The 14192-nt window shown below is 45.1% G+C and overlaps 2 protein-coding genes and 1 pseudogene across 7 annotated transcripts in view; 1 reads left to right on the forward strand and 2 right to left on the reverse strand.

The window, feature by feature from the left end:
- Positions 1 to 14192, reverse strand: part of KLHL18 (kelch like family member 18) — a 122838-nt gene that overhangs the window by 61281 nt on the left and 47365 nt on the right. The window lies entirely within an intron of this gene.
- KIF9 (kinesin family member 9) overlaps positions 1 to 14192 on the forward strand; it is a 38073-nt gene that overhangs the window by 3405 nt on the left and 20476 nt on the right. For all 4 annotated transcript variants that reach the window (XM_070360359.1, XM_070360360.1, XM_005910738.3 and 1 more), the window contains 8 exons: positions 231 to 328; positions 1982 to 2147; positions 3935 to 4041; positions 6669 to 6893; positions 10419 to 10502; positions 10615 to 10707; positions 11439 to 11586; positions 12661 to 12725. In XM_070360359.1, coding sequence (XP_070216460.1) covers positions 231 to 328; positions 1982 to 2147; positions 3935 to 4041; positions 6669 to 6893; positions 10419 to 10502; positions 10615 to 10707; positions 11439 to 11586; positions 12661 to 12725 — 986 coding nt within the window. The remainder of the gene's footprint in view (positions 1 to 230; positions 329 to 1981; positions 2148 to 3934; positions 4042 to 6668; positions 6894 to 10418; positions 10503 to 10614; positions 10708 to 11438; positions 11587 to 12660; positions 12726 to 14192) is intronic.
- On the reverse strand, positions 4688 to 5070 carry LOC102265220 (SRA stem-loop-interacting RNA-binding protein, mitochondrial pseudogene; annotated as a pseudogene).

Here is a 14192-nt window from a genome sequence, read left to right on the forward strand (position 1 = left end):
CGGTGGAGAACGGTGAGGCACCTGAGAAAGTTGGAAGTACACAGACTTGTTGAGCAGGATCCTGTGGGCAGAGCACTGAGATGCTAGGGGGCAAAAAGAAGGCTGGCTCTCTGAGAGAGGAAAACATGGATCACACATCATGCTTTCCGATCTTGTTGATCAATGACATCTCCCTTCTAATGGTTGTTTGAGGATGACTACTGAAAATGTTGCTGTTTTCTTCTTTTTAGCTAAAATGGGTTCTAGGAAAAAAGTTCACGCATTTGTCCGTGTCAGACCCACTGATGACTTTGCTCATGAAATGATCAAATATAGAGATGACAACAAAGTAAGTACAGTTGTGTTTGCCTTCACCTGCCTGAGAATCTCTCAGTGCTTTCTCACTACTCTGTTTTCAGACCACCTTGTAAGGACCAGGACAGAACTGGTAAAAGTTCAGATGGAATCTAGAGTCCTTCAAGTCCAGAGTACTCCCCCACCAACGCTGTCGATGAGGAAGCTCATGAAACTCCCATGTTTATTGGCTTTTTGGTTAATAGTTTGCCTTTATCCTTGTATCTGACACTGGAAGGTGACATTTGTCCACACTCATAAAACTTTCTGGTGATCAGATCTCCCACTGTACAATCTCCCAGGGAGTACAGTAGGAATGTCTTCAGTTGATTATTGTTAAACTTACCAAAGAGTGGGAGAAACTCTTACGGTGAGAACGCCCCATGTCCTCACCAATGCCTGAGGACTATTCTGAAGCCTGAGACAGATTTAGCACACCTTGAGAGTTACGGAATATTTTTATTCAGCAAACATTTGTGGATCTACTATGGGCAGCATGGAGACATTGTTCAAGGGAGCAATTCAAAGGTCAACTTTTCAAGCTTCTAAAGTCCTAGCAGTCAGAAAGAAACTCAGGTGCAACCCTGTGATGTACACCCTGCTGGACGTGGATTCAGTGACCCTGAAGCACAGAACGTTTAACGTTATGAATGGACCAAGCCCTGCTCTGCTGGTCTTATTTTTTCTGTGTGTGGCTGTGTCTTGGCTTCTGGATTAAGGCAGCCAGTGTAAGAGTCCAGTGAGAGTCCATTTACATCAGAAGTCCTCATTTCAAAGATTGGAATCTACCATTAAGCTGCTGCTGCTGCTGCTGCTAAGTCGTTTCAGTCATGTCCGACTCTGAGCGACCCCATAGACGGCAGCCCACTAGGCTCCTCTGTCCCTGGGATTCTCCAGGCGAGAATACTGGAGTGGGCTACCATTTCCTTCTCCAGTGCATGAAAGTGAAAAGTGAAAGTGAAATCTAACCCAATATATTTCTAAACCAGCTGCTGCCAAAGAGACTTGCCATAGAGGGATCTAAAAATCTAAAAATAAAGTTTTTAGAAATCTTTGCATCTGAAAACGTGCTGATTACAAGTCAGCAGGCACGCTTGATTTAGTGCCAGCGAGTTACTATGTCGGAATAGACCAGTGCCCTTCCTGTGGCTATCGTTTCTTCACTGCTCACTGTGGCCCACAGTGTGTGAGGGAGTAGTTGCTCACCACAACGCTGAGGGAGGCCTCACCTCCAGTCACCAAGGAGCTAGGGCTCTAGCCCAGGCCTCCATTCCCAAGCACACTGTTCTCTCTGGCCTGTTTGAAGGCATTCCTGTGCTTATTGGACTTACCTAAAACTTGTTTAATGAGAATGTGATAAATGTGCTTCACCCCATATCACAGATGAGGGAACCAAGACAGACAGCCCCCTGTCCACGAGGGTGAGATGTGCTGAAACCAGCATGTGCTCCTGTCTCCTGCTCCTTCCACCCTGAGGGTGTGTGGCCTCCCTGAAGTGGCTCTCTTCCCCCCATCCTGAAGGTCTTCCAGGATACATGCAAGTCCCTGTTGTTCCTCAAGTTCACCTCCTCTGTTTCCTCCAGGTCAGGCCTTGGCTGCCATTGACTTTTTTATACCAGTTTCTTAACAAGTCTTCGTTTCTTTCTAGACCATTGATATTCACTTAAAAAAAGATTCTCGGAGGGGAGTTGTCAATAACCAGCAGACAGACTGGTCATTCAAACTGGACAGAGTTCTCCATGATGCCTCCCAGGACCTGGTTTACGAGACAGTTGCGAAGGATGTGGTTTCTCAGGCCCTCAATGGCTTTAACGGTAATTTAGTTAATTAACTGTTGTTTTAACGTAAGAACCTGGGGAACACCCCCACCCAGGAAGAGGTACAAGGATTTTATGGTGAATAAAATAAACTACAATTTCTCTTACTAACTTTTGTTTGTCTCCATGTTCTTATGATGGAAAACTTTGGTGACATGGTGGTCATGGCTTGACCCATGGTTCTGGGTTCCTACCTTCATAGGACGATTTAATGACCCTGTCTCTCTATAGGTCACGGGGATTCAACTATTATCCTGTTTCACATTCCTCGAATATTAGTTTTGAAACAGTGTCTTTATGATAAATTTGATGGAGTCAAAACATTTTTCTCCTGGCTACCTGCTAGGAGCTATTTCCATTTATCCTACCAGCACAATCGATCTGTTCCATTCCAGTATTAAATTATTTACATATATCACTAAAAACTTGAGTAGAGTTTGATATTCTTAAGGTAAAAGCTTAACAAAAAAGCCATTTAGCAAATTAACATTTATAGGGAAATTTGTACAAACTTGTTCGGTCTAAGATTGTTTTAAAATCTTAAGAATCTTAAGATTTTAAAGTCCTTAGAAAAAATACATCAGTCTGTAGACTGCCTGTCTGGCGGCTCCTGACAAGAATGTTCCCCGTTTGCAAGTTTTAGGTCTTCTGTTTAGAAGTCAGTTGAGTGTAGATGCCCGAACACTGTAGCCTGTGCGTGATATATAGGTGTGGTCCTCATTCGTCCTGAGGGGATGTGGCCCTGAGGAAGTAGAGACAGAGGAGCTAAGGCCCAGGGAGGCTGAGTCATGGGCGCTGGGTGCTGTGGAGCCACAAATGGGCTCTGTGTCCCAGCTAAACTGATTCTTTCCTGCACATTCCTGCAGGATTAAAGATACTGTTTCTGACTCCAGTGCAAATGCTGAATTCAGGCCCCTTGTGTTAAAACCTACCAATCCCAGGAACTAGAGCATCGATGTGGAAAAGGCGGACACTGATTTCCACCACCCAGTGTTGCCTGGGCATTTCTGCTGTGTGAATACCTACAGAAGCAGCCTTTGGGTTGGGTCTGGTTCAGGTTGCCCGAGTCGGGAGGAAAAGCAGATGGGAACTGGAGCCCAAGGTGACTGGTTTGCGTCCCACAGCCTGGTGGTGATGGTAGACCTAAAGCACGAGTGAGGTGCAAGTGAACATCTGTCCAGAGAGGGCACTGGGACAGATCAGGACCTAGTCACAGTATTCGGTTTCTGAAAGTGGCCTGGGACCAACTTTGGTCTTGTGGGAATGTGCTGTCTACACAGAATTCTCACCAGTAACAGAAAATGCCCTTCCCACTCCCATCTCTTCCTGGGGATTCTGAAAGCTCTTCTTTCTTTCTGTCTGGGCAGCCTCACTGGGAGACCTAGCCCTGGGAGCCTAGCTGTCCATGGTCTTGCTGAAGAAGGGCTGAGTTCAACGCTCTCATCACCCTCATCTTGCTAGGAAAATTCCCAGGTCCTGTGTAGCCCAGAATTCTCTGCTCTCCTCAGAAGCCCTAAGATCAGATCCCCTCTTGGAAGGGGAAGCAGTAGAGCCCTCCATGGACCACAGATTCAGAGCAGCTGTCTGTGTTTGACCCTTTACATCCTGTTTCCCTGCTCAGCCACTCACCCTACATGGCAGGAATTCCCGATGTCCTTAGCTGCTCCTGATGGCCACTTTCACACCAGGGTTCTGGCTGGCGCTGGGCGTGCTGGGGGAGGGAAAAGCTGTCCTTAGATCTATTTTCCTGGATGTCACCAAAATGTGTTTTGAAATGTTTGCAGGCACCATCATGTGTTATGGGCAGACAGGAGCTGGCAAGACGTATACCATGACGGGGGCAACTGAGAATTACAAGCACCGAGGGATCCTCCCTCGTGCCCTACAGCAGGTAGAGCATGGGCCCGTGGGCAGGATGGCACATAGAAGCTGCCCATCCCAGGCCAGCTCCTGGAGCCAGTGGGATCCAGGCTTCCAAGGAGCTACAGCCTGTAGGGGAGACAGGTTATGCATGGTGGAGTGTGTGTGTGTGGGTGTGTGACCGACTCGCATGCTAAGCTTGTTTCCCATTTGGTAGAGTGAGTCAGATGTGCAGACTGGCTTCTTGCTGCTCTGTTGGTCTGTGGCCCTGTAACAGAGGATACGGAGGACCTAGTTCTGTTCCTTCCTGGTTTTAATGAGGGGGAGGGACCATTGCAGAGCTTCCTTACTGGCCTGCTCTGGCTTCTTCCACTATCATCACACGACATGAGCTTTCAGGACCGAGTCAGCCCTGGGGGTCTGGGAAGTGTGACTGAAGACAGGACAGGAGGGCCTTCCTTTGGAGTCTGCTAGCCTGTGTTCTGTGAGGACCCTTGTTTTGGAAGTGGGAGGCAGAGGATTTTTCCCTAAACAGCAACTTGAAGTTTTATAGCCCTGTCCAGTAGGAAGTGAAGTTGCCCCTCTTGTGCATAACCATCCATGCTATAATTTTTTGAAGCAATATCCTTAACATCCCACTGTCAATGCCTCAGCATCTTAGACCTTTTTTTTCCCCCCCTCTTTTATTTACTTTATTCAGTAGGCAGTGAGGGTCTCAAAAATCTTTCTCTTCATCAGATGTTTGGTCTCCTTGTAAAGCTTTGGGTTTTTGAGGTTGAACATGGAGCTTTACTCCATCAATAACATGATTTTCCTGTTGTAGTGCATTGTGAAGTTCTTCTGAAGAAAAGTGAATCCAACCCATACCTTTGTGAAAGCCAGTCTCTTTGTCAAAAGGAACAGTGCACTTTCTTACATGGCCAAGTTGTGCAAAGTGTTCTCTCAGCTCACTTGAGGCTGCCTTCCCTGAAATTTTTCTGACAAACGCAACCAGCCAGCCGATATTTGTACGCAGAGCCATAGTGCCCCTCGCTGCCGAAGCCCCCCCATCTTTAGCATCTTAGACCTTGATAATCTAGCTCGGTGCGGCCCAACAGAAATATAATGTAACTCATATATGCAGGTTTAGGTTTTCCAGTAGCCACATTTTAAAAAGTAAAGCAAGTGAAATGAATTGTGGCTTAGCTGGTAAAGAATCCACCTGCAATGCGGGAGACCTGGGTTCCATCCCTGGGTTGGCAAGATCCCCTGGAGAAGGGGAAGGCTACCCACTCCAGTATTCTGGCCTAGAGAATTGCATGGACTATATAGTCCATGGGGTCGCAGAGTCAGACATGACTGAGCAATTTTCACTTAAGTGATATATAATATTTTATTTAACTCAATATAGCCAAAATATCATTTCCATATGTAATCAATGTGAAAATTATTGAGATATTTTATATTCTTTTTCCTTACACTAGTCTTTGAAATGTATTTTACATGGGCTTCCCAGGTAGCTCAATGGTAAAGAATGCCCCTGAAAATGCAGGAGATCCAGGTTCGATCCCTGGGTTGGGAAGATCCCCTGGAGAAAAAAATGGCACCTGACTCCAGTATTCTTGCCTGGAAAATTCCACGGACAGAGGAGCCTGGCAGGCTACAGTCCATGGGGTCGCAAAGAGTCGGATGTGACTTAGCGACTAAACAACAACAACGTATTTTATACTTAACAGCCCATTTCATCCTTTTTTTGGCTGCACTGCACAGCATGTGGGATCACAGTTCCCTAACCAGGATCGAACCCACACTCCCTGCATTGGAAGCATGGAGTCTTAAGCACTGGACCACCAGGGAAGTCCCCATTTCAATTTAGACCCTAAATATTCATCAGAAATAGTTTCTCTGTATTTATATTTCATGCAACTGACAGTTGAAAGGGTGGACTCATAAATGCAAATTGTTCCAAACATACTTAAAAGTTTACCAGTAATTGAATTTAGTATCAGTTTTAATTATTTAGTCAAAGTTAAGTAAAATTCAATTCCTCATTTGTGTGAGCCACATTTCAAGTGCTGAGCAGCCATGTGGCTAGTATCTGGCATGTGGCACAGCACAGATCTAGCCTGTTAGGATAAGGGGGAACTTCAGGGATCATCCAGCCCAGCTTCCCATTGAACAAATAAGAAAGTTAAAGTCCAGAGACAGGGAAAAGACCAGCCCAAAGTCACCTGCTGATAAGCACTGGAGTTGAGAAGGCTGAGTTCTGGCTTGGCTTTTTCCCTTATTAGCCGAGCCACCACAGATGGGTGTGACCCCTGCCCTGCTTCAGTCACAGTGGAGTTAGGAGGACAGAATCAAATAATGGATGTGAAAGAAGCTTCTGTGTGGTAAAACTCCACAAAATGATATTTTCACTTCACAGTCTTTTCCGTTCATCATGCCTCTACTTCTTGAGACTGTATAATTATTAGCCAATCTGTAAGTCAGGCCTCAAAAAACTACAAGATGATAGTGAATATCACCCGATGAACTACTAGCTGTTGATGAAGACCATCACAGTAACTAGACCGTAAATTCTTCCAGGGTGAGGATTCTCTCCTGAGCTAAGAACTCCCCTAATCCTGGCTGGTCGTTGGAGTTCTGCTCTTGGTGACGGCTGTCCAATCTCCCATCTAGGTCTTTAAGATGATTGAAGAACGTCCCACACATGCCATTACTGTGCGCGTTTCCTACCTGGAAATCTATAACGAGAGCCTGTTTGATCTCCTATCCACGCTGCCATATGTTGGACCCTCAGTCACACCTATGACCATCGTGGAGAATCCTCAAGGGGTCTTCATTAAGGGCTTGTCGGTCCACCTCACAAGTCAGGAGGAAGATGCATTCAGCCTCCTCTTTGAGGTGAGATGATCAGGACCACAGGTGCCTTCTTCCTAACCTTTTCTCTCTCCCTTCTTTTCTTTTGTTCCCCTTTTCCTCCCTCCTCCTTAGTTTCTTTCTTACTTTGATAACCAGAATTAAAGTTAATATATACTTGTTTAGCAAGTTCAGATAATAATGAAAAAATATAGAAGCAAAAAAGAATTCACTCATCTGTTTTCTACATATGGCAATAATAATGTGTCTGTGTGTGTATATATATATAAATATATATATATATATAAAATATTTATTTATTTGGGTGCACCAGGTCTTAGTTGCAGAATATGGGATCTTTAGTTATGGCATGTGGGATCTAGTTCCCTGACTAGGATCAAACCCTGGGCCTCTGCATTGGGAGTGCAGAGTCCTAACCACTGGACCACCAGGGAAGTCCCAATAATATATATTTGGCTTAATAAATTTGACTTCTAGTCTTTTTTTCTCTTGAAGTTTTTTCTTTATTGACAATGTCCTTTAAAAAGTTAACCATGGGCATTTGTGATATAGAAAAAATTAAAAATTAATGTCCTTGAAATATAAAGGCTCTTACAAATCAATAAAAAAATTCCCTGGGATTTGTTATTCTTTTTAAAATCATGTAGATTAAAATTCTTATGCATTGCTAGTGAACTATAAAGTGCTGTAGCCATTTTGGCAGTTTCCTAAAAAGTTAAACATTAATTTTTTCATTGAACCTAGCAATTCTGCTCCTAGAGATCTACCCAAGAGAAATGAAAATCTATGTGCACACAAAGACTTGTACACAGATATTCATAATAAGATTATTCATAATAGCCAAAGACCAGAAATAACCAAAATATTCATCAACTGGAGAATAGATAAGCAAAATATGGTACATCCAAACAATAGAAAACTAGCGATAAAAAAGAAATGAAACATTGGTACATGCTATGACATGGATGAAATTCCTCCTCCCTCCTCAGAAAAATGCTAAGTAAAAGAAATTTTAAAAGGTCACCTAATGTATGACTCCATTCATTTGAAATGTCCTGATAGCCACATCTATAGAGACAAAAAGCAGATTAGTAGTTGCCTGGGGGAGGGGAGCAGGAAGTGACTGTAAATAGGCCTGAGAAAACTTTTTTGGAGTGATGCAACAATTTAAAAATAGAATTGTGATAGTGACACAACCCTGTAATTTTACTGATTTAAAAAATCACTGAACTATAACACTTAAAATGGTGAATCTTAGGGTATTTAAAATATATGTCAAATAAAAGTTAAAAAAAAAGTCACTTAGGTGTCCTCAGAGGTGATTTAAACACAGACCCCTTGCACGTACACAGAAGAAAGAGCCTGCCAGGAGGCAGCAAAAACACATTCTCATCTTATTGCTGCTCCTAACATTTCACCATGAAGAATGATGTTTGCCGAAAGTTTCTTGGCTTAAGGTTAAAGAATGTCCAAGTTTGTGAAGAGTTTATCATGAATAAGTATTTATTCATACCCGTAGAAGTAACTGGGCTTCTAATCCAAAGAATCCGCCTGCTAATACAGGAGACGTGGGTTCAATCCCTGGGTCAGGAAGATCCCTGGAGAAGGAAATGGCAACCCACTCCAGTATTCTTGCTGGAGAATACCATGGACAGAAAAGTCTGGTGGGCTATAGTCCATGGGGTCACAAAGAGTCAGACACAACTGAGCAACTAACACTGGAAGCAAGCACTCTCCTGACTTGTAATCATTTCCTTGGTCTTCATGAGGGCTTAACCACCTGTAGCATAACACTTATATCTCCTCAAATAGTGTAAGTTAACCTTTTTGGAAATTTATATAAAAGGAATCATGTAGGATGAATTGTCTTATTTCTTTTACCTACTGTTTATGTGCAATTCATCTGGTATTCTACGGTTTTCACTTTTATCATATTACATTGTGTGAGCATACTGCAGTTTAGTTATCCATTCTACTTCAGATGGACAGTTGGGTTTTACTAATTTGGGGATATATAAGACAATGGCACTAGGAACTAGAACTGGGAATGTTCTTGTATGTATATCTGATGCACATGAGCATGCATTTCTCTAGGTAAAGCCAAGAACTGTAATTGCTAGGTCACAGAGAGTATGTGTCTTAAGCTTTCTTAAACGATACCAATAATGGCATACTCCCTCAACAGGTTGTCAGAATTCCCATTATTCTGATCCTAAAATTTTGACCAGTCTGGCTGGTGTGTATTATTTCCCATTATGGCCTCACTCATTGGGTTTTATTTCCCTGATTACCAGTGAGATTAGGGACCTAATTATGTGTTTATTGACCGTTTGGATTTCCCTGTTCATGTCTTTTGATTATTATCTTTACAGATGTCTTTTTTTTCTCTTGTTTGTATAAATTCTTTACAAATTCTGAAAACTAGTTCTTTTCTCAGTTGTATGTATTACAACTGTTTTCTATCTCCTGTGACTTGTCTTTTTTTCTTGATATGTCAATTTGATGAACAAATATTCTTAATTTTAGGTTAGTTGAATGTGACAATGAGACCTTGGGGATGTAGCCTGGGAGCCAGCCGGGCCTCCTCCACAGCCCAGGGCCTCCCCTCCTCTTTAGGTGCTCCACTCTCCTCAGGGGAAGGCAGTATCACTGATTGGGGTTTCTTCATAGCATTTCTCAGGGTCCTTTAAGGAGACAGGAGTCCCTCCCATAAGAATCTTTTTCTCTAAGTACAGCCGTTTCTACGTGTCTCCTTTTAAGTATATTCTGGTCATAGTGCCTAATCCTGTGAATTAGAGGCAAGGGCTGTCTGTTTAAAGATACAAATTACTGATTTTTTTCCTAATGTTTAAATGTAATTCATGTTCATTTTAAAAATATGGAAGCATAACCTGTATATAAAAGATCCACCTATAAACTCCAACCCAGAAGTGACCATTATTAACATCTTGGTAGCACCGTCTGTTTATTCCTTCTTCTATGAATGCTTCTGCATTCCTCAGATTGTACCATCATATGATTCTGTCCTTCATTTTGTTAATGAGGTGGATTACATTGATTGATTTGTGTATGTCAAACCATCCTTGCCTCCGGGCTAAATTCCATTTGGCTGTGGTGGATAGTCCTTTTATTGTGCTGTTGAAGGCAGTTTGCTCTGATTTTTGGATTCTGCATTATTGTTATTAAAAGCTATTTGTCAGCATTCTTCTGGTCACATAACATTGTTCTCCAGACAGATCATTCCTGAATTGTTGGATATGTAGGTTGGTTATGACTTAATATCTATGAACATTTTTTAGGCTCATAATTTTTGTTGCCACTTTGCTTTTCGGAAAGATATTATACAAATTCACATGTCGCTAGCAGTGAGTGAAAGTATAGGTCTGGACTCCAATATGTCTTCTGTTCTACTAGTTTATAAATCAGATTTCCCTGGAAGGCCTGACCAAGAGCTGTATGTAAAGATCATTTCTGTATAGTTAAAAAATGACTCAAATGCCTTGTTATTTCAATATGTCAAAATGTCTACATGTTTTCTCTCTTCTTTAGGGAGAGACCAACAGGATTATAGCCTCCCACACAATGAACAAGAACTCATCCAGGTCACACTGCATTTTTACCATCTATGTGGAGGTAAGTACAAGCTCTTTGAATAGCTTGGGAAGGGAGGTCGATTCCCATGGAGCCTGTTCAGTAAGAAGCTTTTCACTGTGACAGCCTAACCTCTGTTTTGGGTGTTTCACAGGCCCGTTCACGGACCTTATCAGATGAAAAGTATGTGACTTCCAAAATTAACTTGGTGGATCTAGCAGGCTCGGAGAGGCTGGGGAAGTCTAGGGTAAGTGGGGGAGCAGGAAGTTCCTCCTCAACAAGCCATGGCCCTGTTTCCAGCTTTGTGTCTGTGTATGTGGACTGTCCCTCACTGGGCATTTGTGAACAATGTTCCTAGCTAGGCGCAGTTCAGCTTGGGGGACAGAACTAGCAGAGGTGAAACAGCTGCATCAGAGAGGCAATTCCTACCTGGCAGGACTGTTGTAAACGCTAAATGAGATGATGGCTCCTAAATTCTTAGCAAAGTGCCTGGCAGTCAGTGCTCAGTCAGTGCTCCATGCTCATATTAGCATTTCTCTGTGCATGAGTGTTCATGTGATGAATATTTACATGAATTTTTCATCTCACATAAATATTCATATGAGTATTAGCATAAGTATTCACAAGAGCATTCAGATGAGTGTTTGTATTTGTGTGTTGAATGAATGTTTGTATATTCCCAGGATTATTTGCTCAAATATCTGCACAAATATTCCCCTGTGTGTTCATAACAGTGTGACCCTTAAGGGAGTATTCATATGAATATTCACACAAGTATTCATATTCATATGAGCATTCACTCATATGAATATCTGCATCAGCATTCCTGGGAGTGTTCTTATTAGCCCAACGTGGAATACAAGGAAGAGAAGACCCTGCTTCTGGGCAGGAGGCTCTGGCCTGGCCACAGACCTGCAGTGTTTTTTGTGGGGCAGCCTCTCCACTTGGCCTGAAGCAGAACTGACCTTTGGTTTGTAGTCTGAGGGCCGAGTCCTGAAGGAAGCCACCTACATCAACAAGTCGCTGTCATTCCTGGAGCAGGCCATCATTGCCCTCGGGGACCAGAAGCGAGACCACATTCCCTTCCGGCAGTGCAAGCTCACCCACGCCCTCAAGGACTCATTAGGTGAGGGGTGGCTGGTGTGCGGGGAGGAGGAACAGGACTGGCGTGTCTGCTACTGGTGGTAATGGACTTGTTCCCTCCCGGTGGCATGGACTTGCCTGCAGCCTTTTCACAGTGACCTCAGACACACCTGGAAAGGCAAAATCAAGCACAGTGCCCTCTCGTGTCCCCTATGCCATTCTGCTCCCTCCTCAGAGGCTTTGCCTAAGCTTTGGCCTCTACCGGGGGCACCCTCTCATGTCCTGCCATCCCTTAACCAGCCAGCAGAATCCTTCGGCACCTTGAAGCCCCAGGTGGAGGGCCTCTCCTGTGAGGTCTTCCCTTTCCTTCAGCCTCCCTGATGGAGGAGCAGGGGCTGTGTCTTGTCATCCTGTGTTCCCAAGTTTTTGCTTTGGGCCTGAAGGTGGGTGTGTGATTATTAACTGTGTGCCCCCCATAAGCAAAGCCCTGGCCACAGGCCTCTGCCCTGCCCCAGCCATCTTGCCTCTGCTTTCTCCCCAGCTCCTCTTTAAAAGGTACATTTGGCGGCCTCTCCCTCTTCTCTCCGTCTTCCCCCTGCCTCCCAGGCTTGTGCATGCTTTCGTGTGTCTTCTCTGGCCCTCAAACAGGTCAGGCTGCTAGAACAAAATACTATGGACTGAGGGGCTTACACTATGCAGACATCTATTTCTCACCCTCCTGGAGGCTGGAAGTCCCAGATCAAGGTCCAGCAGGAATGGTTGCTGGTGAAAACTGTCTTCCTGACCTGTAGATGGCCACTTTCTCCTTGTGTCTTTACATGACCAAGAGAGAAAGAAAAGAGATCACAAAGAGACAGAGCTCTGGTCTCTCTCTCTCTTCTTCTAAGGGCGCTGATCCTATCATGGGGCTCCACCCTCATGACCTCATCTAAACTTAATCACTTCCTACAGGCCCCACCTCCAAATGCCATCACCTTGGGCACTAGGACTTCAACATATGAATTTTGAGGGGACACAAGCGCTCAGATAATAACAGATCACCACCACCAGCCTCAAATGAATGTCTTGGCAGAAAACCCACATGGTTCACGGACCTTCTGTGTCTTGCTTTCTGCAGGGGGAAATTGCAACATGGTCCTCGTGACAAACATCTATGGAGAAGCTGCTCAGTTAGAAGAGACGGTATGTAAGGACAATCAGTGCAGCCGGGTTAGCATCCATCCTCAGGCGTGCCGGACTGGGTAAACTGACTCAGTAGCCGCAGACATGGTCAAGAGTGGACGGATCCAGGGGATGAGTCTGAGCCAAAAGGGCTCCAGCCAGGATCCAGATACCAAGTCCCAAGGGGCAGAAGCTGTGTCAAGGGAGAGGCAAGGCAGGGGGCAAGCTCAGTGTGGAAGCCTTTGAGGAGACGAGGCTATGCGTCAGCTGGGTGGGGCAAGCACTGTGTTTTCTGACCCACGCAGTGGGAGGCTCAGGAAAGAGGAAGGAAAAGGTGAGTGGCTGGAGGGGCCCTGGTGGCCATGCTGGGGCCTTGGCTGCTCTCCTGAAGATGGCAGGGGTTGTCACGAGGCTTTAGTAAAAGAGGGTTGTGGCCAGACTCATGACTCAGGGAGATGAACCCAGCAGCAAGGAAACAGGTGATCTGAGGAGGCGAGAGGCTTATGAGAACCAGAGGCAGGAATACAAGCTGAGCTAGTGACACAGGAGAGTCCACATAGCTGGGGCTCCCCGCCTCTCCTCCCAACTCATCTTAAGTGAGATAGGACTGGAAATCTCTCCCTAGACATTTTGCTCAAATGTGGATGGCTCAGGGCAAGCTTCAGTCATATGCAGAATCTACTCGGTGAAATAGGTCAGACACTGCAGGGCGAGACGCTCCTGCAGGGCCTCCCAGCTTTGTGCATTAGTGACCGTCCCACCTTCCAGGGGGAGTTCTCCTGCTGCACACTCAGCGTCCTGGGACGTGGGAGGCCAGGGAGGGGAGCTCCAGCTGACGTGCAGGCAGCATCCCCAGAGGAAGGCTTCAGGACCTACTAGTCTCAGAGTATCATAAAGCGTGAGTGAACCCCAAGAGGAGTCATGTGACTATTGGGCCTCCTGGCTGCCTGGTTTAGAAATCTGTCCTCCTAGACCGTGGAAGACCCTCTCTCCCCGTATGCCCACCTCTGAGATGGTCACACAGGGAGCAGCTCTCCTGGCACCTGCTGTCCCCAGAGGCTCGTGCCCATACCACCTGGGATCTCTGCCCAGGACCGAGCCCAGAGGAGCCCCAAGGAGCTGCTGGGAAGGGGTGTTGGGTTGGGACAAAGGCAGATTGGCAGTGTGGAAGGTCATGATTCTCTTCTCCAAATTTTCTAACTTTAAAACAGTGCCTGTCGTGATTCATGTTGCTTTATGCAGTGACCCTGCCTGTGTGTACAAGGGAGTCGTGGCCACACGTGCTGCTGTACTTGCAGCAGGAGTCTGGTTTCACCCCACATAGAAGTAACTCTAATGACAGGGGCCTCTTTGAGGGCTGACTGTGGGTCAGTTCTGTCCAGAGCACATTACACACCTGAGCACTGAGTCTCCCAGTGACCCTGTGAGCCAGGTCTCCCTGATTTTACAGAGAGGTTATAAGACCCATCTGAGGATGTACAGTCGGTT

The sequence above is a fragment of the Bos mutus genome, chromosome 22, assembly GCF_027580195.1.
Source record: "Bos mutus isolate GX-2022 chromosome 22, NWIPB_WYAK_1.1, whole genome shotgun sequence".
Classification (NCBI taxonomy): domain Eukaryota; kingdom Metazoa; phylum Chordata; class Mammalia; order Artiodactyla; family Bovidae; genus Bos; species Bos mutus.